The 26,161-nt window shown below is 41.0% G+C and overlaps 1 protein-coding gene across 1 annotated transcript; it reads right to left on the reverse strand.

Moving 5' to 3' along the window:
- Nucleotides 1-357: 357 nt before the first annotated feature.
- Nucleotides 358-24,513, reverse strand: LOC108427201 (midnolin). Its single transcript, XM_017697186.2, has 7 exons — nt 23,798-24,513; nt 22,205-22,292; nt 21,849-21,911; nt 9,695-10,048; nt 8,733-8,853; nt 7,905-8,219; nt 358-3,119 (listed from the first exon to the last, which is right to left on the reverse strand). Exons 1-7 carry the CDS (start codon nt 24,016-24,018, stop codon nt 2,857-2,859), a joined length of 1,425 nt encoding a protein of 474 aa, XP_017552675.1. The 5' UTR covers nt 24,019-24,513; the 3' UTR covers nt 358-2,856.
- Nucleotides 24,514-26,161: the final 1,648 nt, after the last annotated feature.

Here is a 26,161-nt window from a genome sequence, read left to right on the forward strand (position 1 = left end):
TCTTTGTATTTTTTATGAAAATAATTTTTACAGAGCAGATCACCGAAGAGATGGCATCTGTTTATAGTTTATAGCCCACATTTGTGGAAAAATAGGTTGACTTTCAGTAGATAAAAAAAAGATTGTGAGTTCAGCTTCTTCTATTATAAGGGTTTAAAATTACAGTACCCATCTATTTGACTGGAAAGAAGACAACTACAGCTCTCATATGACATCCACTTTTTGAATGTAGTTTATGAAATTTAATGAAAGTTATGAAGAATATGACAGTGCATTTTGGAACAACCGGTGGTTCCAAGGAATTTAAGAGGCTACCATTCTATCAATAGGTCATAAAAAAAATACTAGAGACTGAAATTGTATTCTCTCTTAAATTTATTACCTAAAAAGGAAAAGAGTTCTACAGCAAGCCACACTGAAATGTATTGCTTATGAACAAAAAAAACAAATAAAAAAAAACAAACAAACAAAAAAAAACAGTTGTTCCCCCAGTTGCCCTCCCTCCCCAACTTTTTACAATACCAGTTTTAATTTTACACAAAAAAGAGAAGGGAAAATAACACAAAAGAGAAAAGCAAATGTCAAATACAGTTTCTTCACAGTTACCAGATCGGCTTTATAAATTAAAACAGTTATAAAAAACGTGCTACACTGGCCTAGCGCAAGACCATGAGCTGAGACTCTTCACCACCTGCTGTGAGACTGCAAGACCGTACAGGCAACAAAGAATGCAGCATGAACCAAAAACTGGCATCACACAATCACAACTTTAAAAGCAAAATGCATATGTTTTCTCATCAACTACTCATATGATCAATTCAGCCTCTTTCTAACAAGTTACATGCATTCGATTGGGAGCACTTTGTGGACCTGGTTCAGGAACAGAAGTGCCTGTTGTAATGATTTATTTTCACCATCATATCAACTTAAATTCATTTGAAATAAACTTGTAACATTAACATACATTGAACTCGACCCTTTTCCCAACTCCTATAAAGTTACCATTACTGAGATATGAGAATTTGTTATGATGGCTCCAATAAACTAATAGGGTGACACTGTTCAATTGGACTATTGTCTAATTTCTAATGTTTAGTTTAATTGTGGAGAGTCATGGTTCAAAATCTGAAATCTTTAAACAAGTAACATTGAGAAAAGACAGGATGAACAGTAGACAAAAGCTCAGACAGAGGACAGACATTACATCATGATCTAAAAAATACAGCAAGCGCTCTCTTTTATCATTTTTTTCCTCAGCTGAGAAGGTCTTTGTGGGCCGTCTTGCAACAAAAGGCAACAGACACACAGGATCTTGTGTACATAAAGACAGCGTCCCTTGGTCTCAGTCATGTTGTTGAAGAGCAAAAATGCATTCTCTAGCACGGGACACAGCTGTCATATGCTCGCAGCGATAGACAGCCTGGACACAAAAAGCATGATAAACATAAAGAATCCACAGAAAGTCTCCAGTGCCTGTACTTTTCACCATTTTAAAGACAGGTAAGGCCACTGTACACAAGGTCCATCCACCTATGATAAAGACGAGTGTCTTTTTCTAACATCAATTTCCCAGCATTTCCTAGGCCATACAAAAGTTGACATGGCTATGGGCCAAAGAGAACAAATGTTACTAATGACATCTTCATTTTAGGCTTCATATGGTGCAACATCAGACGAAACAGTGGGAGGAAAAAAATGACATAAAACCCCAAAAATCCAGCTAAAATAGTCATTTCTTTTCTTAAACTGACTGGAAAATGGTGCTACGGAGCTAAACTGTGACCAGACCCACTCATGTACATAAGAGAAGCATGCATCTGCTGCATTCCTGCAGAAGTAGGTCATAGTTAAAATGAGATGAATGGCCAGACAATACTCCTCTCCTTGGTTCATCATCCTTTGTAGCAGCAAAAAAAAAAAAAAATTCAGATTATGTTATCTGACGCTTCAATACAGTAAAAGGTAAACAGAGGCACTGTAATATCACCTTAATACTTTAACCAGCAGATACAGTTTTACGACATGTGCACACGATTTTGAAGAAAAAAAAAAGTGTTGAATAAATGGAGGTTCCACTCATAAATAAAAACATGAAAGGAAAGTGTCTTTTTTCGTAATAAATGCTCTCTTAGTTTGCAGGTTGACGACACTGAAACCGCATAGATAAGTCAGTTCAATTTCTCTCAAGTTCTCTCTTGGTCAATCAAATGGAGTACTGAAAAAAAAGGAAATAAAACTTAATGCTCACAAGTCAATAAAAATGCAGGAGTGTGCAAAATGTTAGAAACTGGAGACAAAAACCTGAATTCTTGCTTTGTAATGCTACATGACGCATTTTGTAACAACAATAGCAACAAAACCACCACCATGTTGAGAAGGTTGAGTGAAATTATCAATGCCCAGTAAGAGAATTATGGGATCCCAATACGAAACAAAGGTTCCCAATGACAGAAAATGGACTTTCAAGAAACAAAACACGGGTTTCCAACGAGAAAATATGGCGTCCTTTGTGAACTAATGTTCCACTAAATGTTCCAACAAAGTTCAGAACGCATCCAGTCTGTAAAAACGTCCCAAGAGATGTTCTGTAAGTACACCTCAACAACCATAAAAGAGCAATTCTCTTTTTCAGAATTCAGACATTTTGCGTGTTTTTGGTTGTCCAGACTGACTGACCAAACCACCACAGTCCAACCCATTCCAATATGATGTTACACCACTGAGGCGCAGAGCAAATTCTTGGTCTTCCAGTCTTCAAACACTACGTCTTCTTTCTCTTTCAGCTGTTCCCCTTTTTGTCCCTTGCTCTATTCACCTGCGTACCGCAGTTTTTCTTTGCTGGTCTCTCTTCCCCCCTCATGCCAGGACGAACTCGGAGCCCATGTCGGCCTGAACGTCGGGTTTCCAGAGTGCCTCATCGTAGTCCAGGTCCAGAGAGCCTTCGCTGGATAGGCTGCTGTTGCTGTGGCTGCGGGCCGCTTTGCGGTTGGCCAACCAGTGGTATGGCCCACGGGGCTCCCGCCTGGCCCGCCGCCGAAGCCTCCGCTGCTGCAGGAGAAGCTGCAGGCGCTCCACTTTACAGCGTGTGGCCTTATTCTCTGTCTGCCTGGAAGGCTCACCTGTGGGAGAAAGAGACGAAAACACTTCAGTTATTGCGAATCAGAAGCAAGTTCACGGTACTTTAGCAACCACAGTTAAAAAAGTTTATTAAAATGTGGAATTTATGTTTTCAATAATATTAAACAAACACAGTAGCTGATAATGTTTAAAACGTGAACTGTAAAAAAAAAAAAAAAAAAGTACAGACATTTCAATGTGTGTAGAATAACGACCAGTAATATAAAGGTTTCATGATAACTGAAAACACTATACACAAAGAAGGAATTAATTAAAGATAATTCTCTTTAAGAATATTATGCGTTGTCAAAAAAAATAATGTTTTTGATTTTCTAAGTGAAAATAAGTTAACATACTCATTGCATTCATTGCATGCAACACACTGCATTTTTAATGCACAATTAATTGAAAATCAACAATGATTTGAATAAGGGATGCTCCAAATCTTGTACACAACTGTAAATCTTTGTAAAAATATTGCTTTATTAACATTGTATATAAGATTATTATTATAAGTCATTTCAAACTTTGGAACAGTAAAGTATTTTAACATATTGTAGGAATTTGCATACATGTCTGGATACAAACACCATTTTCATCCATATACTGCACTTAAATCCCCATACTGCAGTCAATACAAATCAGCTTAATCTTCCATGCATGTACAACTGCAAAAGTAGTATCAGTATGCTTTGCGAAACATTGTGCCCCAGCCATTATGCTTGTCAGTGCGTTTGTCTCTTTTGAAATCGACATGAGTCTTATGTGCTGCTAATCACACCACAAACATGGAAGACACACTGCATTCAGCAACATTTGGAGAACTAGAGACACCTGTGAAATAAGCCTAGTCAATGAAGAACCCCCAGTAATTATGTAATGTCTCAAAAATAATCAAGATCTGCAATCAGCCCTTTATGCAACACTTCAGGTACAGATGCAGCTGTACGGGAAATATTATGTAACCTAAAACTACGGACGTGAGAAACGACACAGCAACCAGCCAAACACGAACTTTGTCTCTCTTCTCCTGTCTGCTTTTGTTTTGCGAAGTTTCAACATTAGGCTGGCCTTTAGTTTCGGTATTTGCATTGAGGAATTCCACTGTGCTGCCCATCCAGCTTCACTTTCATTATTAGTGTGTTTATTGTGACAGAGAAGAAAACAAAAGGGGACACTCAAGCATCGGTTATCACCCAGCAATGGACAAGGTGCAGAATGTTAATATCATAGTGTTCTAGTTGTTCTAGTCCTGCTCTCTTTTATACATACAGTATCAGTCAAGTCTGGACTTTTTTTGGACATTTTTGAACAACAGTGGAAATCCAAACTATAGAATGCATCCAGAATAATCACAATTACAACTGCCTGATTGCTATTAATTGAGCTGATTGCAATTACTTGGCACATTTTTTATCTTTCACGATCATTTGTCTACATTGCAAGACAGAATGGGTAGTGCTGTTGCCTCACGGCAAGGAGGGCCCGGGTTCGATTCCCCAACTGGGTGACCACGGTCCTCTCTGTGTGGAGTTTGCATGTTCTCTCCGTGTCTGCGTGGGTTTCCTCTGGGTTCTCCGGTTTCCTCCCACTTTCCAAAGTCCAAAGTTACATTGCCCCTAGGTGTGTGTGTATGTCTGTCTGTCTGCCCTGTGATGGACTGCCAACCTGTCCAGGGTGTATCCCTGAGGGAGAGCGGCTTAGAAAATGTGTATGCGTGCTTTTTCATCTGTTGGGTTGAGGTCAATGCATATAAATGGAGGAAAACAGTAAATGCACTTAAGACTAGTCATGAAAACAACAAAGGTTTTAACCTCTGACTTGACGCTATAACCTATAAACCTTTAGAGAGCAATGGTGAGTAATATTTGTTTATTTGAGCTCAATATAATGTTTCTTTTTCAAGTACTGACAGCTAGCCAATCTAGCCACTTTATTTAATAGCTGCATAAAATGAACAAGTAAACTGTTAATTGTAATTATTTATATGGTAATTCATCACCAGCTAAAATTTCACCATTGCGCCAGGCAAAAAAACGCTAAATAACTTATTTTAGTTCAACATATACTGAGACCTTATAGGCTGCTGCAAACAACTTGTTTGGGAATCACGTTTTTAAAAAACGTTTTATGGAAATAGATCTCTCTTTTGGTACTTACTGAGGTATCAACTTTATAGATCATTACAATTTTACAATTAGGTGTGTTTGTTCGCACACACGTAACACACTTTCACAATCGTATATCTGGCTGCATGCTGAGAGACCACTCAGGAAAAGAGAAGATAATAGATGCTATCTTATGGTACTCATTCCATCCATTTCAGATATTAACAAGTGGCTGCAGAAAGCTGCTGGATGGGTCAGAAAGTGTCCAGTGGCACTACAAAGCTCTGGCATGGCATAGGCCCAGGTCACGGGTCACTGGAGGAGAGAGGAGGAGGTCTGTTCTTTCCACAGCCCTGCGGCCCGCCTTGCCTTATGCATCATTTAAGCTTCATCAGCATGTTTCCACTGTGCACACACACACACTCTGACCCACATGTCTGGCTCCTATTGGCTCCCAAGAGCTCATACGGACAGCTATTATGATCCAGGACCTCTAAATAATTCACACACACTCATTCTTGGAAAACAGGCAAGCTCAGGTGCATGAGAGTCTGTGTGTGTTTGTGTCTGTGTGTGTTTGTGTGCGCGCGTGTGTGTGTAACAGATTAATGTTCACCAGCATGGTTGTGATGTGTAGAGATTAAGCACAGAGCTCACTGTGAATTCTAGGTCACTCTCAGGCCATTCCAGCAGCTCTGTGTGTGTGTGTGTGTGTGACTTGTTTTTGTACATTTTTAGGACATTAAATGCTCCTGACTTTGCAAAGTGTTTCCATTAAGAACATGTATTGGCATAAAACTAAACGATCAAAACCATTTCTGGTCACTGAGATTGGAATTCGGCACAAAATCAGCTCAGTTCATCATTTCACATTGTAAAGGGCAGCTCGTGCTTGAAAATTATGTAAAAGATTATTAAATTATTACATATAGTTACTTTCTAGTAAGAATGACATTGTGATATTGCAATGCAAAAATGCATTGTCGAGAATGGATTGACTATTATGTCATTATTAATTACATCATCAAAAGCAACTGCTTTGTTCAAACACAATATATATGGGACATATTTTTATATATATACACACACACAAGAGATGTATGTATAACCCTATGTCCTCATATTGTATAAAAACAAGTGTGTGTGTGTGACACTGAAGGCTGAATCAGTGGAGTGAATGAGAGGAATGCAAACACAGCAGTGGAGCCCTGACTGAAGTCAGTCCGTCCAGTTACCTTTTACCATTCTGTCTGTGGGCATGTGTGCGTATGAGCCAAATGGTTCCTATCAGTACTGAAGTCTAAGGCTAAATGCATTGTTGACCACAGAGCCCGACTAACGCAACCCAAAAACGCTTTAGGAATGAAACTTCACTTTGTGCTTGCTTCTTTTCTGTCAACGCCCCCACAGTGCACTTTCTGTCAGCAGCCAGCGAGCATGTGTGTGTGTGTGCGCGCATCTGTGCAGACTGTTCCATATAAAGGCAAAAGCACACTGGCAAGGAGCATGTGTGCGTGTTTCGCAGATGAGGTTAGAGATCTGGAGTAGAACAGTGGAAACAGCAGGAAAACTGTGGAGGATTGTGGGAGAAAAGCCTGCAGATCTTAAGAGTGAAGCTATTCAGAAGGGCCATTTAATATGTAATGTGAGTCGAACTCCCACGCACAGAGCAATCAACTCATTAACACTAATCATGTTACTAATCACAACTAAAACAACATTCCTTGCTGCTAATTTGCCACTGCACACGTATCCGTTCACTGACAAACAAATACAGCACTAATGCACAGAGGCACACGTTCAAACAAACAGACCCAGATGTACACAGACATACACAGGTCTATGACAAATAAAGCTCAAGATCATTTAAAACATTTTAACTAAGAAGAATGATGTGCATGTGTTTCTGGAAGAATCTATTCAATGTGTTGGTATTTGTTTTACTTTGCTATAAATTAATTTTTAAAATGGATCAGCAATTTTACTATCCAGAAAATTGTATTTTAAAGTTATTTAGCACAAATGAAAACTTTTTGTACTTGGACACACATATAAAACACATTAATATACAAATAAATAAACATTATTATAACAATAACACATTTTCATGGTTGTTGTAGGGTTACACAACCTGACTTGATATACTGAACCAGCCTAACTGAAGGAAAAAAAAAACAAAACTATATTTGCAAAAGGGCTACTGGCCTTGGCATTCCACCATCAAATGGATATGGGGTCTTCTTTATGATAAAATAACCTGCCCACTCTTTCTTAAAAGCATATAACAATAAAATTGCTTTGTTGCTGCTCGTGCCATGTGACATTTGAGAAAATCAGAATTTGCAGACAGATTTTCAATGAGCAAAATACTTGTAAAGCCGTTATGATTGTACAGGTTATGCTATGACTAGCATTTTCAAATATAAAACTCTTATGTCACACCGACACACTCATAAGCAGACACACTCATTTAGTACCAAGTATGCAAGTACGCGCTTATATAAACATACACACACACACAGTAACAACAGGTAACAAGCCTGTGTGTAATTCTCCTGGGAATTCCACATGTAAAGGTTGCCTGAGTCTAGCTGTGTGGCCAAATGTGTGCTCTGTGTCTATTAGGTGTAAGTATGTGTCGGCTGGTGGCCTTTAGTGTGACCGCTGGCTCTAACTCACCAATGGGTTTGCTGATGCGGCTATGGCTGAGAGACACTCTGTCTGAGGTAGGTGACAGTGGTGACGGGGAAGTCGGAACTGACGGGAGTCGTATGGTGGATGATGAAGAAGGTGAAGCGGGTGGTGATGGTGAAGCGGGTGGCGTTGCCCGGGGTGATGAGGGGCCCTGTGTGTGACAGCGGAGCTGTGCAAGGGCAGATGGAGTGCCCTGATAGTGGCGTGTGGCACTCAGGAGATCGTTGAGGATCTGCAAGATGGTGCTGATGTCACGGCGAGGACGCCCATTACTGTCCTGACAGTTAGGGTGCAAAGTGCCTGCAGACAGAGAGAGAAAAAGAGTTATGAAAAATATGAAACATTAACTGCTGAAACACTAAACACTATAACTTATCTATAAATATGAACAACATTCAGTGTTAAGTTAGCTACTAAGCTGTAAAAAAAAAAAAAAAAAAAAAAAAAAAAAAAAAACTCCTATCCTCTCAGGTGGAGTTAAGTCAATAAAATTGTGAAGTTGTATTAAATGTTTAGGTTCAATTTTACTGTTATTTTTACAGTGTTGTAATATTTAATTTATTTCTTTCAGCATCAACTATAATTGGGGTTAAGGAGAACCTTATTTCAATTTGAATCTTGGTCAGCTACACCTACACATGGCTCAATACTTTAAGTAATTCCTCTCATAATTACATATTAGTTTCATAGTAGCTGTAAAAATACAAAATAAGTCATTTTTAAAGTTATTGAATAAGATTAGTAAGTAAGTAATTAGCCAACCGTTAAGGGGCTAACTAATATACACTCAGTACTTTGCACATTGAATGATACCTGAGAAGGTTCCTGAGAAGACTCCAGGGGCGTGGTTAACGAAGCTTTCTATCACAGCACCTGGTTTCCGACTCAGCCACGAGCTGGAGCTGCTGCTGAAGCTTGGAGTCCCACACTCACCCTGAGAAACACACACACAATCATTTCACTTATCTTTATACAGCAAAAGCAATGCATGGTGCAAAACCATACAGTGAGCTTGTTAGAGGGAATCTTGCTCTTTATAGCATTCTGAAGATCCCTATACAGAAGCTAAACGGACTGCTGTTTTTGCTTTTGGAAATAAATAGCTTAATAAAGCAGATAAGGCTAAGAGAAACTTGGTTAAGAAAAGCAGGGAGAAGGTGCCACAATACATAAAAAGGCATGCACACTCAGGGTATTTGACAACTCTAGAGATAATTTTCTATATTGGCTCTAAAAGTTAACACATTTAACTACAAAGGTCCGTGTGTGGCCCACACATCAACTGCTCTCTCATAACCATATAAATCAATGTTAGTTTCATAGTAATAACTGAATAAAGCACAGTACTTACTGAGTACTTACTAAGACATACTATTTACTGAACAATAATTAGCATTAAATAATTACTGGTGTTAAAGTCAACTGTTGCTATAAGTGAGGGTGTATTTCTCTCTTCATATGAAGCTTTTAGGTGTTCCATTATTTCTAGCTACTTTCATGCCATGAAATTGTTTATCAAGTCTAAATTTTGTGATTTACACGCCAAACACACAGCTAATGTGGCAATATCAGTAACATCAGTAATCAGACTACACTGGCCAAGGCATGCACAAGCAAATGCAATTAATCATGATTAATTATTTTAATCACTAAGAGATTAATTACAGTTATTAAAAGGACGATGATACTGTTTTATGTTCAACAACAGTCTGTACAACTGGATATAAGAATAGGCAAACAACACTGATCTCATCTGGGCCATTTTCCAGAATTACCTGTGGGTAGGTGGACTGTCCTGGGACAGGGCTGCGAGCACCTGCAGATGAGTGGAGGTGGGGTGCAGAGCCAGCAGGTACGGTTGGGCTGGAGGGGGGTGTGAACTGAGCAGGGTACGTGTGATGTCCATGTGATGCCCTCAGGTTGCTATGCGGCGTGGGTGGGATGTGGACATGCCTGGCGCCACCCCTGCAGGGCTCTGTAGGCTTCTCAGTCGCGCCTGAGGGACTCCTGGTGGTGGACTGCTGGACGCCTGAGTTTTGCGCAGCCAACTGCAGCTGCACGAACATCATGTGGTCGCCCACGCGCAGGGCGAGGGTCAGCGGAGAGCGGCCCGAAAGAAAGTCACCGACCTGGGAACAGGAAGAGAGGGGAGAAGAATGTGAAGGCAACGTCTCTATGATTGTGAGACACATTAAGAAACTTCTACAGTACTCACTTCCCACACAAACCATATCTATGACTTAAATATCCAAGAAGTAGTTTGGTTACAATAAATGAGACTGTTAAAACCACAGATTTCTACAAAAGTTGATTCACTCAAGGCAGTGGCTTGCAAGTTTGTGCACTAGGGCATTTCAGTGACCACAACACATGCTCATTTTGCCTGTGGACTGGTCAAAAATATATGCATGGGTTGTTAATCAATTACATATCTAATCATAATGAACAAATATTCAATCAAACAAAAACAAGTTGTGCAACAAAAAGCTTAATTGGATTTGCCATGTCAAAATGACATGCCTCTTGATGTGCAGTGTCACTGAGAACCTTGAGGATAAAGGTTCAGCATCAGAAAAAGTTTGAGTTTGCCTAGATGGTTATACAGTACTATGCAAATATCAGAGACTACCCTTAATCCATTTAATTTACAGTCAAAATGGCCATTAAGTATAAGCTATTCATTTTTTTTACTGTATGTCTCAACAGGTTAGATTTAAGATAGTCCACTTGCATAAGAAAGGGGTAAGTCAAAAGAAAATAAGTTCAAAAACAGAACAAAACAAAACAAAACAAAAAAAAACAGGGTTCAGACTTTAAAAGTCACTGAATGTTTGGGCCCGCAACCTTGAGGGAGAAGCGGCTTAGAAAATGTGTGTGTGTGTGTGTGTGAGTGAATGTTTGGGATTACTTGGATTGTGAGAAGAGAAAAATGCGACCAACTTCTATAACTAAACTTTGGAAGTGTGGAAAAACATCCCTCACAGATGTCTTTGAAAAACTGAAAGGAAGTCTCCTGAAAATAATGGAAGCTATATGGCAAAGGATGTGCTAGCAAAATATATTTAGTTGTTGAGACTTCTGTATAATTTAAATGCTTTCTACGTCTTTCTTCTTATGCTAAAAATTAATAACTAATATATAATAGGTGTTGAAACTGGAAATGAAAGAAATTAAGGGTGGGCTTTTGCATTTACTGTACTAGACGGTGCAAACAGTAGCCATATAGGCCCACAAAAACGCAATTTTCCATGATCATGACTGAAAACACCAGAACACCCTTTACGCTTCACGGTTCAAGCCTGAGCAACCTACATCACCCCCTGTTCTACTAACGCCGCTCCATCTCCAGCCCAGCATACTTGTCTGATGACGAATATGCCGCATCAAGACGAAACCCTCCCGCAAAAGGCCACCCTGCTCCAGCACTCCTACTTTGAGCAGCCTGAAGAGGCCTTCAGCCCCTGGAGGAGAAGATGACTACTCGAATAGTGGCCAAGTGAGGGAAGCCCAGCCAACTTTGATGTGAATGAATCACAAACCACTGCAGTGATGTCAGCGCCGGCTCACTGACGCTCATAAAAGGCCTACTTCTCTTTTGCTCCTAACCACGGCACGCAATGCTAGAACACTAAGAACTCCTAGAACACTATGAGCACGTGCTCAGCTAATAAGGCAGAGCAGTCTGCAATAAGGAAGAGAGACACTTCAGCTCAAAAGACTTTCAACTGAGTCACATGTCTGAGAGCTAATTAGTCTGCTCATAGAATGTGTTCACCATTAATGTTATGAGAATGGCAGGGGCGTAAAAATGCATCAATAATTTGCGATGCATTGAGCTAAAGGCAATTCAACTGCATCCAATGTCTATATTATCAATATTCGAGTACTGTGGTTTTATTTATTTGACTTTTTTTTTATTCAAATTGTGGTGAAATTTGAGAATTCATGTTGCTCTGAAAAGCTAGCAAATTTAGTATGTTCAAAATTAGCTAGATGTTGGTGGGGAACTGCTGCTTGGCTACTGCAATCTGGATGACAGAGGCAGAATTATAACATGGACTGTTTGATAAAAATCCTGCTGAAGCAGAACTACATTACGACACAGATGTACACTAAGGAAGCTTATACTGCTCCCCCACTTCCGAAACCAAAACTAAGCCCTTTTAATTGACAGTAAGCTGTAACAGGGAACAGTGTTATACAATAGGAGGAAATGCAGAAGACAGGGGATGTACTGCTGTTTTACTATTATTTAAGTGCTCCACATGTAAGCAAACAACAGCAAAAAAAGGCGAAGGAGCAAAATCCGCTTTTTGCTTGTTCTTTCTCATATTTGCACTGTGACGCAAAAACGGCTAGCTCCCAGCATTTCAGTGGAAGCAACCACATGGCAAAAACACAAGCTCAGAAACACAGAAAACTTAAAAGTTCTTACAACATTCGGGAACCCCAAGCGTAAAGGTTACCCACATGTAGGTGTGTGAGAGCAAAAGCGTGTATCTACTATGTGTGCCTTGTGTGTGTGCGTGGGCAGGTGGCCTTAAGTTTGATTGATGGCTCTCATCTCTTTGCTAGGTGTCAGTCATGGTTGCAGGCGGAGCATGACACCAGAGGAGTCTGGGAAATATGCAGTAACCTTTTCACCAGGCAGTTCTCGGAGGCCTTCCCACCCACTGGTGTCTTCTTTCTTTGCCTACTGAACGCTGCCTGAACAATACAATCATAGCGCACTCGGTAAAATTTACGAGTGCATATGAGCGCATTTTTAACAGCATACCTGTGAGGGGCCAGTTATAAATGCTTCTTTGCTGTAGTATTAAAACAATTAAGTAACTACTGACAAAGAAATATATTAACATTTAATTACTCTCTATCCACAGGTTTGAGTCAGCACTTCTGGCTTTGTTCCCCCATTCATTTTCTATAACAAAAAAATGACAAAAACATAGTAAAGGTGTTCCTTTTTGCAAGACAAAACTGTATAGATAACTAACCATAATAGAAATCATACTTAAAAAAACAAATGTGATGGTGACTGAAAGTTTACAATCTGCACTTTGACTGTTTTCAAGGGGAATTCCACCATAATGTCTGCATAACTGAATTGTCAAGATGTAAACAAAGTCGTTCAGAGTCTCATTATGTGAAATGCTTTCATTCTAGAGAAAATACCAGAGTGAGAATTGTTCACAGTGATGCTGACAGTAGCCAGAGAAAAAAGCATTTCTGTCTTTAAAAGCTTCGTCACAAAAAGTCATAAGAAATGGTTACAAATAAGGTGTCTGATACCTGAGACATTGTTTTCTGATCATTTTGAGATGAGATTTTGGTCTAAAACACATTTTAAAAATCAGTTCATGGCAGAAGGGAACATGCAAGTTATTGTAAGGCCAAAGATAACTATCTTCCAGATTCCACGATTTTACCATTATCGACACTACACATAAGACCTTCGAAGACATTTGTGGGTTCGCATAGCTAATAAAGTTATTTATGCTAACTAAGTTAGTTATGCTATTTTTCGTTGTAGATATCACGACCCCGGTTTCTAATCAGCACCACAGTAAAGAAATGTGAGTTTGTAAGCGTCTCTACAGTGAACCACCTACCATAAAAGCACCCTAAATTACTTTATTTACACCATAATGACAGAATAATACTGAAAAAAAAATCTGTGGAATTCCCCATTAATAAGCTACGAATGAGAGACTGAAAAACATACAGTACAAAATTTTATTCGATCAGGCTGCTGTAGGGAAGCTTTACAACAGTGACATCAGTTCTATTTGTGTGTTGAGAGTCTGCGGGAGGGGTGTGTAGTCAACTGCAACAGACAGCTCTGCTTGAAAGAGCATGCTGGGTAGCAAAGGCTTCTTTAAGGAGTGAGTGGAACACAAAACAGCATGGTGCACAGATCACAACACGATAGAATCAGATAAAGGTGAAGGAAAACACTGTATGTGGGTGTATGCATATGCATGTGTAAGTAGTGGAGAGAACAGGTTTGTGCAGAGGGTTGTGGGGGACGAGGGGGGGTGGGGGATCTGGGGGGTTTTAACTTTAAGAAAGCCTGGAGCTCAGAAATTGTTTGCAGGCATCCCTCCCTCACCGCCTGCTTTTTAAAGAAAGGAAGGGGGAAGGGAGGAGGGGGAAGATGAGAAAAATACCACCAAGATGAGGTGGAGCTCAGCACCAACTCAGCAAATGGAGTAGTCTCTTTGTTTGATGCACTCAAACAGGGAGAGATCCTATAAGCTATAAAAACAGACAAAAGTGCACTGCTAGCACTGTGAAGCCAGAATTTTGTCCATATTTTTACAGATAACACTGTTCTCAGAAACCACATAAGCAGGTCTATTTGAAATTACTTAAACTGAAAAATGCAAGTATGTGATGCTTTAGGAATGTGGTTTTATATCACGCTTATAAGTAATTTGTTAACGAATGCTTGCTCACTTGTTAGCCTTGTAGCACTAGCACAAAAATAAAGACGCAAACTTCAGACACCAAATGCATCTTAGCTGACTGACTATATGTTGAATTGGGGGAGACTAAATTATCGCTTTAAAACTTAAATTAATGTTCCAGGTCTAATTTACAATGAGCTCTTTCTAGCCTCCTGTTATCATGCTGTAAGATTAGGAATGGCACAATCTGATCGCTGATCAGTACTGTTAGCACTTGAGAAGAGAACTAAGGGAACACATAAACCTCAATGCTAATGCGAAACATCCTTCTGTAATCGTGTCACCATATCAGGATCCTATTATGGCATAAGAGGAGAGTCTGGCGGCCAACGCGGACTGTTTGATTAGCCTCGTGAACACGGCTTGACCCTGCCAGCACAGAAAAGACTCCCTGAATGTCCGGATGTGAGCCAGCCCAGCGCAGGGGGAATCATTAACCAGAGATTGTTGTGAGCTCCATGCACGGCGGCAGGATATAAGCCCTCCAAAGCATGAGCTCACAGACGGGTCCAGCTTTAATCAGGGTAATTATTATGGGGGCTGGATCCCACCACCAGGCTCAAAGAGCTGTGTGTGCAGACCTGGGGGTGAGCAGGGGGAGAATAGAGAGAGATCGCTCAGTCTTCCCCCCAGTCCTCTCTCTCTGTCGCTCGCTCACCCTCTCTGTGTGGAAAAGCCCAGTCACGATGCCGACCACTTCAAGCACAAAGGCGAGTGGCGAATGAAAGCGGAAAGTGATCACGACTCGAATAGCAGTCCATCTATTTACACTGTGCCAATTTGCACGCCAGTCAACAAACTGCAACCTAAGCCCTCACAGAAAAAAATAATTATACAGCTAGCATTACATACTCATGAAACACCCAGTCAAGTACGGTTACTGATGAGAGGAGATGGTCCAGGCGAACGCTATCTGTTGTCTGAATATATGGACCATATTAGGCATAGGCTTGCGAGACTGTGTGCAATATCAATCTGATCACACCCCCTAGCCATTGCTGAGTAATGATAGCATCAAGGCGAGGGGGGAGGGTGTGGTGTTGTGGTGACAAGCAAGTGAACGCCGTTTTCCACAAAAAAAAGAAAAAAAGAAAAAAAAGGCCAACTATCCTGTGCTGCCACCAAATTTTTTTCAGCAGGCATAGAAAAAAACGCTGTCAATTCTGACCGAGACGCTATCCCTAATGTTAAAAGACAAGGATCCTTTTAACTGATAATAAATATGCTTGCTTTTGTTCATCTTAAAGTGTTTTCTTATATTAAAATCATCAGCCTGACTCACACAGATAGCAGCAATCAGCAATTCACAACACTATTTTCAATCAGCTCAAGCCTAAGTAGGCATATATAGACTGGAAATGGTGGGTATCTCTTATTTTTCCATATAAAAATCAACTACTTTTTCAATCTAGCTGTAGCAGGTGACTAGTTTCCATTATTAAGGCCCACCCAAGGCAAAGAGGACAGGGCCTCCACCCGGCTGCTTCTCCATTGATCCTGAGGCCACACAGATGGCCTTCAATTCTCTCTGCCTGCACAGTGCTATTAAGAGCCAATGATTTCCAATTATAGTGGACCAAGACTGCATATTACCCCACAAGAGATGGAGAGGAGAATAGAGGAATGAGATAAAGTCTACTCACTGCTGAGGTTTAAAAGAAGATGTAACAATAGGCAATAAACAGGATGGTGGCCTACAGACCAGCTGTGGTGCATTAGCACAGCAAGAGCGATGAGAGGTACTGACCACTCAAGACCAGTGGTGTTCAAACCAACAGACTTAACACCAGTAATACTCTGACCAGCACACTAGCAACAGCACTGCTGCTAAGACTAGCAAACCTTAAAAAAACACAGCAAGGCTATTCATACCAGGAAAAAAACAATACCAGTGCTGTCCAGACTAACAAACCCAACATCAGCGCTGTTAAAACCAACAACAAAAGGCAAATGCTTAAAAGACCCAACACTAGAGCTATTCACACCAAGAAGCCCAACCCCAGTGCTATCCAGACTAACCAACTCAATGCCAGTGCTGTTCAGACCAGCAAACCCAAAACAACAACAATCACTGGCTTTTGTTACCCTCTGTTCAGTACTGGTCATGATTGTGATCAAGATGACAACATCATAACACTTATTTTGTTTGCTATTCCGGCCAAGAAAATACACTTGATTCCAGATGTTTCTGCAAAGTCCACCAGTTCAGATAAAAACATGCCCACCATGTTTTCCACACCTGCGATTTTCATGTGTGTGCTACACATTATTAAATCAATAAACCTTTAATAGAAAGGGAACATATTCATTACACCATTCAAAGCCACAATGCATTAGGCCCAGCCCACCTGCTTGGAACAGAGTAGAACAGTATAGGAATAGTAATCTACATAATATGTTTCATGACCTCATAACAAGGTCTTTTTAGCCTTCAGCTCTAAAAATGTCAGCAGCTCATCAGAGACAATCAAGAGACAGGAAATAATCAGCAAAGACTGTTCAGTCTATCATGAGGTGTGTGTGTGTGTGTGCGTGTGTGTGTGTGCGCATACATATTTGTTAACGCTACAGTGCTCAAACTAGCCTTGTCCTCTCCTCAGATCACCTCAGCAGCAATATGTTCAATTCATCAGTGTAGAAAAGCATCTTTCTGTTACGTCTGTTCCTCCATATGGCGATCAATAAGTGTAAAGCCTATACACACACACACACAAACACTGAATGCGGTATGCTTGCTTATGGAGGGCGAGGGAGGGCCAGCTCAATACGAATCATGCTTCCACAATAGCACCATTATGTCACAGAAAGCAGAGGTGAACAGGACAGTAGCGTGGAGGCTGCGCCACTGATAAAGAGGCAAAAAAAAAAATCCAATACTCAAAGCTCAATCATGATCCATCCCTGCACAACAAGCAGCCCCTTGTAAGAGGGCTGTAGACTATTCAGCTCATCTCTTCATTTCATCAGGAAAGCAGTAGCTCAATATTTCCGGAAATCTTTTTAGACACTCCACACTCCCTATTGTTCCCATTTTAGCCATTCAGCTTTTGTGAATCAATTATATTCTCCTGCTGAATTAGTCTATTAGGAATGGAGAGGGAGAGAGGGAGATGGAGGGCTGTAGATACCACCAGCTTCTATTTTCGACATACATGTAATAATGAGAAATGAAGAGAAAAGGGCCTGAATTTTATAATGTAATAGTCCATCTACTGATGACTATTTTAGAAATTACATCTCAAAGACTGATCAAAGGAATTAAATGTAATAGAACAGTTATTATGATGTCACATTGCTCATGATGTCACAATGACTCTAGTATGGGAACAAAGGATAACACCAGTCAATGTTAGTTGCATGTGTGGATAAAGACAATGAAGCAAGTGCAGTAACCTCTGATTTTATGGTGTGTCGTTGCATGACCACTGCTGCCCTGCCCAGCTAAGTGCTGCATTGGGTCAGTTTCTGACAAAATCTACTGACCATTACCTTCAATTAAAACTCACTTATCATTGTCTCTCCTTCTCTTTCTGCTTTTCCATCCATTTCTTTTTCTCTGTCTATACTATCTCTCTCTGTCTTGCCACATAATTTCAGATTCAAATGGATTTATTGGCAGGAACTGTGATTAATGACTGTTGCCAAAGCTCTGAAAGGGTCATATAAGTGGCACACTCACACACCTGCAAATGCTACTAGTTTGCATTCCTTTCTAATTTGATAGTTTTTTTTTATTGCAAATGACATTGGCACAAAAAACACACATACATTTCAAAATGTCTAGTATTTGCAGATTATGCCCCCCCCCCCCCCTAAATTCTAACTTTACTGTTTATTTCCAGGATTAAATGGGAAAAAATTCTATGTGGTCACAGACTTTCGGAGCCCACTGTATATGATTATGCACACACTTATGTAGCCATTTAGACTGTCTCTCTCTTGGCTGATGCAGTCTCAATCTCATGCTGCCTCGCTCTCTGCTAAAAAAGCAGTCACAAGGTAGCTCAGAGCAAACAGCCCAGCCACACTCTGACAAAAAAAGGCACAGCTTCCTGAACTCCCCACCCCCGCACTAACCAACACACACGCACACTCGCACTATAAAAAGGGAAAAACAGGAAGAAACCTTTTCTCACAGATACAGGTATGCACCAGCGGTTTCAAAACAGCCTTGCAGAGACTCTTTCACACACACTATGCACTCCACCCTTACAGTTCAAGGCAGGATTTCCAGGTTATAAATATCTGCTGCTGAGGAGCCTCTCCTCAACGCTTCACCTGTGCACCCAAACCACATCTGTTAACTGACAACCACTGCATACGTACATGCACAGACACACACACCTACTCATGCACGCACACACGCACAGAGACAGGTAAACAGAATGTCAGGGTTCACAAGTAACACCTTTACCAACACAATAGCATACAGTAGCATGCAAAGGTTTGGGTGACCCTGGTCTTATGATATGTTCTGTTGATTTTCTACGTGAAAATAAAACATGCAGTCTGTGCAAAAGTTATGGCACATTTTATGTTTTGTCTTTTTTTCAAATTTGTTAAATTAGAAATGGAGACTGAGCACTAAAATTTACATGACAATAGCATATTTAATTTACACATCCCTGTAGAGGATGTGTTAACTTATTTGTTAGTATTTACATATCAAATACTAAAGTATTCAGGAATAGGGCTAATAAAAGAAAAGTACTCAATACTTGGTTAATTGACTACAAAGGTACGATTAAAACAGCTCTCAGCCAATCACCAACACCTCTAAATGCTCCTCCCTCTGTCAAAACAAACCAACAGTGAGAACAGCAGTGGCAGTAAATCCACCTGAATTACTAGTCTAAGAAATGGTGGGAAGATGACTGGGGCACATTTAATATCTGACACCTGCTGTCCTATCACTGTGTTTATTTCCTTCCTGAAGCTGATAAAAGCTATGCTACACTTTATTTTTTACTGTTCTCATTAAAAATTTGAATGATGTCTAATGATAAACATTAGTTAGCCAATTAGTTTCCTGGACATAGCAACAATATCTAAGGGAGGTGTGGGACTTCCTTCGAATTTTGCTAACAGTCAATTAACAAGAGATAACAGTATCGCAAAGTAAAAATGCAATAACAAGCATTATGGAGAATGGACACTATTCATTATGTCTTCTAATACTACCGCCTTGCGTGACTAAAGGTTGTTAACCAGTAAACAACAACGCTCTCCAGCACTCCTTCTGCCTCCCAGCTGTAATGTCATTAGCAAGCTGTACAACAGCACGATTCTGGTCATCACTTTTCTTAATTCAAACTCTTAGTGTTGGGAATGAAACTGAATTGTGGGCTGTGAGTGTCGTTACACCCCTAATAATCAACAGTAACAACAAGTTATGTATTTAAGAGGAACTGAACACACACACAGGCTGCAGTTAAAGGGGTGAAGCTGTATGATGAACATGACCAAACCGAGCAGAAAGATGGGGCCCCATAAGTGTTTTGTTTCGGATTGATAGGTGCGCTGAATGTGTGTGAAAGAGAAGTGAGAGAGAGCAAGAGAGGAAGAGAAAAGGAGAGTAAGCATACGGGCAGGCGGACAAGTTATAATAAGAAATCTTAACTGAGCCGTTTCATGGAAATCTTTTCTTATCAACCTGACTGATGAAACGAGCTGACGACTCATACAGCAAAGCCAAAATGACACACAGTCATAGTATGTACAGGATGAAGTCTGTCTGGGCTTGCACAGTGTTCACATATACATACACACACAGATTTAAATGGGCAGGCTGCCATATCTTCAGCAACATGACTCGCCCATCCTGTGTGATTTGCTTACATGGAAATGCTGCACTAACTCTGACATACACAGAAGTGCATTCATAAAAAGCAAAATCCTCTATAAGATCACATGGCATTTGACTGTGAATGCAGCGGTGACTGCACCAAAAAGTTGTGAAGAGGTGGTGTGGTAGATGTGTGTGCAGTTATGTATATTTGTATATAAGTACGTATATACATATATGTGCGCACATATGTTTGTAGAATGAGTCAGCAAAGGCCTATTGTTTTGGTGAAGAAGACCAGCATTCCCAATTTTTTTAGACTGATACTTCATCATTGAGAGATAGTTCTCTAACTGATCTACAAACAGTTCACAAGCTCCATATTATTAAGGTCCCCACGTATAGCACAAGACAATGATGTTAATAATAAGAGCTACAATTAAGTTGCTGTATTACTGTTCTTGGTTTTATTCTTCTTTATATGTTTTTTGTATTGCTTTGATAGGTCGCAGTTTTCAGGCAAGACAAGAAAGCAGGATTGTAGAGCCTACATAATGAGCTTGTGTTTTTAGGATCGATTCTAACAATCTTCATAGAATGTTTATTCAAACAAATTTTTCCCATAGAAAATAAATGGCAGAATGTTGAGAAAATTAAAATCTAACTGGGTCCTCAAAAGGAACACCTGTCACACTCTGCCTCAAAAACATTTCATAAGGACTCATATGTCCACATTAGCATTGCAAAGGTCTAGCAACTACCTGGGATAGCACAGAAATGCCCTAGCAACACCTTAGCAACCAGCTGGTATACTATAGTATCAGCCTGGCAACACCTCAGCAACTGCCTGGGATAACATAGCAACACCATAGCAAAACCCTAGCTACAGCTTGGGATTCCACAACAGTTGCCTAGTAACACCTTAGAAACTGCCTAGGATACCACAGCAACATAGCAAGATTTTAGCTACTGTCTGGGATACCACTGCAACGACTTAACAAAACCTTAGCTACTGCCTGGGATTCCATAGCTATGATGTAATAACACCTTAGAAACCACCTGAGTTAACTCAACAACAGCCTAGTAACACCTTAGGAAACACTTAGGATACTAAAGCAACGATGAATTGCAGCGCATTGGCTTAGCAACACCTTAGCAACAACCTAGGATACCAAAGTGAAGGCTTATCAACACCTTAGCAGCCACCTTGGATTTCATACAACAACAGCCTAGTCAATCCAACTTAAAGCTTGTTTGCATTTCTAGTTAAAATTTTGCAAAGCTCTTGCACGTTGAAAACTCTTTGCACTCTTTCAAACTGGAATTTAATTTTTAAAATCATCTTTCTGACCTACCACAGCTCTATTTTTCAATTTTTGTTTTTGCACCATTTGAAAATATGAGCTGCCCTTTACATCACGCAACCGACAGAAACACAATCAATTGATATAACAGCTTCAATTAACAGACATTAAACATTTTGTCTTCTACTAATAAGTCACCACTTCAAAGAAGGTTTCCTTATTACAATGGCAACGTATTGCTGAGTGTTTCAGTAACAGCCAGCTGGTGGGGAATGCCAGCTCATAATGCTTAGCATGCATGTCTGTGTTCCTCTGAAATGACTGCTGTCTGTCTGTCTGTCTGTCTGCCATGAGTGGCCGCAGTGCTTCTTACCTGAGTTTCTGTCAAATTCTCCAAGGCTTGCATGATGGACTGCTCTGGTCTAGAGGTCTGAGTCTGGAGTGAGGGGAAAAAAAACATCAAGATGTCAAACAATCCCAAATGTTCATCTGACACATTTAAGTTAAACTGACTTTGCAAACAGATACTGAATCATTTGACAGGAATTTGACCCCTTAGACCACAGGCTTATTATTTACTTTCAGTAACTACCATAAATTATCCATTAACTAAAATGCAACTAATACGTGTGTTATGTGGTTGTGTTGTATAAAATTTAAGAGTAGCTTTTGCAGTTTCTGGGCACAAAACACTTTGCTATTGTCATTTCTCTCAACTCTATGGCTTACCATTAACCCTGCTTCTACTGATGGCACCAGGGTCAACTTGCTCCCATCCGTAACTCCAAAATCATGGAGCCTTCCTGAGCTCAGTCTCCTGCACAAAGAGAAGGACAGCCCTTAATGACAAACTGCTGACTCTCATTTGTTGCAAGAGGCATCCGGTCCGAAAGAGAACACAAAACAGTTTTATAACACTGTCGCAGCTTACAATGTTTTTCTCAGAACGTTCCTTCCTGTAACTCAAACCCGTGAGAGTTATGGTATTACTGTTCAGACACACAACAAAGTTTATTCTGAACAGGGCTGAGAAACAGAATGCTGCCCTAGAAGTGGAGATTTTACTCATTTGGCAACCGGGAATACCAACAGAAAAGCAATGTAAACAAAGCCATTACCCAAAAAGTCCAGTCTTTGTTCAGACTTATGCGGTGATGTCTTGTTAGAACCAGCTACAATCCCACACTATGCTTACTACTCCATGTCTGGGAAACGGGCCCAGAATTTATGATAGCAGTAGGAGGCTTTCACCACCTCTGTACTGGTCAAAAGTGGAGGTTTTACGTCACTTGCACTCTTGACACAGTATGGTATTTTTTAATCTTTCGTAACAATGTTGAAGTCTTGTTACATGCTTGCAGGTCTGACAACTGGAGAGCCATTTTATAGAGTAGGTCCCAAAAGTCTTGTTCATCATGAATGAAAATCTTAAGAGAAAACTTTACTCAGTGGAGACTTCTTCAATATATTCATTAAACCAAGACAAACTATGTTTTTTTTTAGCTATTTGAGAAAATCAGTACGGGATCGATTCAACATCCTTGGAAATAGAGCTGGGCAACATGACAATATTTGTCATTATCATGACAAATTATATCACAATGTGCTTTTCTGAGCATATTGTGGATATCAGCAGTACTTAAAAACCACTTCCTAACTTCATGTTTGATTACAGAGAGAGCATCACTGGTCCTGTTTAACTGGTTCGTGATATGATATTTGGCCATGTCATCCAAATCTACTAGGGAACATTTGAAAAAGGGAAAAGGTGTAGCGCACAAGTTAAACTCAAAAAAGCCCACTATCAACTGTGGCATCTCAGTACAGCAGTACAGTTTGCTCTAAATGAGAACTAGAAGAACTCTCCAATTCTGAGAACACTTCACAGCAGCAATGCCAGAGTGAGATCAAATATTACTAAGACGTATTATTTGCGAATGATGGTTGAAAATTAGAATTTGGCACACAAGAAAAAAGGTATTAGCTTTTGCTAACTTCTTGGCAGCGGACCCTAGTCAGATGTGTATGATCCTACAGCAAGAGAACCGCTTCTTTACACGTCTCTGCAAGTTTTTATGCACTTCAAGCATGATGCCCGAGTGTTATGGGGGTTTATCCTTACAGCCTTCTTTAGACCTCATTAAGTCAAGTAAAACAGTATATGGCTTCTAGCACAGCTTTGGGGACGTGGCACACACGCAACACACCAACACTGTAGCATGCACTGCTGTAGCCACACAGACAGTCTGCAGCAGACTAGCTGTACAGCTCTCGCCCTCACTGCTCTAGTTTCCAGAGCCCCATAGGTGCGTCGGAACTCACGTGTCTCTGTGCAGGAGCGCGAGCCTGTCTTTGGGCACGCGGAGCTTTTGCGAAAGTCTCCTCTTCAGCCCGTCCACCGTCTCCTCGGGAGGGAGAGACAGCTCGAAGCGAGTGCCCGTGGTGGTGTGGATGGATAAAGTCATGGGGGGCTCGCTGCGGACGGCGAGCTCAGAGCACCGGGACCCGGCGGTGCAGCCTCGAGCCTCAGGGTGCTGGTCCATCCGAGATCTAAAGGGCCAAGAACCGGAGAACCTGCAACAGAGCTGGAAGCCAACGAGCGAGTGGCGTATCTTAGCTCTGCGCTGTCACTGCTTTTAGTCCACACGGGGACTCCGTGGCTGCTGGAGGGGAAATGAAACTATCCTTTCCACGCTTCGAAGAAGAGAACCGGGCGTTGACCCTCCTCGGCTGTTTTGTTTCTGTTTTGGTGGGGGTGATTTAGTTGTTCGCACTGGCTGTTTTGCTGTCCCGCTTAAGCCGTGTAGTCTTAAGTTCATCCATAGGTCCAGCACAAAAACAAAAGCCTTGAACTCGACGTCGACGTCCACCGCAGCAAAGGGCGAGAGCGGGCACCCAGGCTACATACACACGAGCATGTACAGAATACAGAGGCTAATGAGGAGAAGTGGAAAGAGAACTAAGACAGAAAAGCACAACAACTCGTTGGGAAGGCGAAGACAAAGCTACTCGTCTCCTCCATCCCTTGTTCTCCTCGAATGTCGACTCGAGCCCCACGCGTGCAGCGAGCTCCATTTGTTACGATGCTCCACCGCGGGGCCCGCCCACCGAACCCAACAACCAATCCGCCGCGGTCGGAGAGCTCGGCGACTCCCACATCGGTCCAATCGTCTGAAACTACGCAACACCCACATGTAGAAAACACCCCGCCCCTCCGCGCTGATTGAGCCAATCACAGCGCTCCTCCCAGCCGCTCTGCAGGCTGCGGCTGCCGTCCTACTCTGATCATTCATAACAGTTCAGAGCTAGCCGAGCAACGCTCACCTACCTGAGGCGGTACTTACAGCCAAATATTTGGTCAAAATAACGAATGTTTCTGCGGTGACTCAGTCTGGAGAAGACGAGGTGATTAAAAACACATGTTTGGTTCAGTTCGTCATCCTTTTTAATGATGATTAGATGTGTAGTTTGTATCGTTTAGGTTAATCGGGCGTTTCTAGGCATTTGGGCTTGCGTCCCAAACCACGTCCTATAATCGAGGTGTTAATGAATGTGCTATGGTGGGCTACGATTTTTATTTAGTATAGTAGTATGCGGTTTTGGAGCCTTTGACCCTCTCAGTGTGGCTGTCCACAGTGCTTGTGGTGAATTAGGGTTAATTCAAGTTCTTCTTCTTATTTTTTGTATATTATTTATAAGATGATGTTATTATTTATGCATTAAAATAACTTATTACTAGTAGTATTGTTGCTTGTATTCATAATGGTCCTTATAGGCCCATGGTCATATGGTCATTATATGCCCATTATAAGAAGATAATAAAAAATTATTTTGCAATATTTCCTTGTGGTCTAATGCACTAAGCATGATCTGACTGTGGAGCAAACAGTAGTTTCAGAAAGTATCCTATTATCTGATGGTCCACAGCGCCTGAATCCTCCCTATTTAGATCAGTGATTACAGTGATAACTTGTACATCTTGCTAAGAGAGAAAGATAGGACGGTTCGTCACCTGTAACACAGTCAAGAACAATGAGTCATGTATTGCTGTACCCACTGACCCCTTGTTTACTGACATTGTAAGTTATCTCCCACCGCTAGGGTGTGTCCTCCTGGCTCACTCCACTTCCCCACGGTTCGCTTCAGAGCTTCGCTGTGATTTGAAGACTGGCACACTCTTGTCCGCTAGTCTGCAATTGTCTTGTAAATCTGGTATTCGCTTACATCCTGCCAAGTGCAATTCATATATTTCACTGAAGCGTATGTGTGTGCATGTGTGCTCATCCGGCTTTGTTGTTTTGTGTTTTTGTGTGCGAGTGTGGGCAGGCTTTAAAAAGTCTTGCTCACTGTGCCAGGTCAGCTAAGCAGGAATTTAGGATGTGTATGTAATGAAAACAGCCCTGCTGACCCATTGGGGCTTTGGAGCAGGATGTTCTAGCGTTATGAAATGACATTCCTCTCGTGTTTGTCGTACAGGCTGGGCGTAGCATGCCCAGGTTACAGTAAAGTGACTCACTCGTGTGTCACTTGTGTGTTTGGTAGTTTACACCGGTGCTGGAAAGAGGAAATTGGGACACAGTCTGTCACTGTGCCATAGATTGCTGGGTGGATACGCTCCTCCACACCCATTGCCCATGGGAATACACATGACTCGTTTGTCTTTGAGGCATCATTTGCCTGGGCTGT

Source organism: Pygocentrus nattereri, chromosome 19 (assembly GCF_015220715.1).
Source record: "Pygocentrus nattereri isolate fPygNat1 chromosome 19, fPygNat1.pri, whole genome shotgun sequence".
NCBI classification, from domain to species: Eukaryota; Metazoa; Chordata; class Actinopteri; order Characiformes; family Serrasalmidae; genus Pygocentrus; species Pygocentrus nattereri.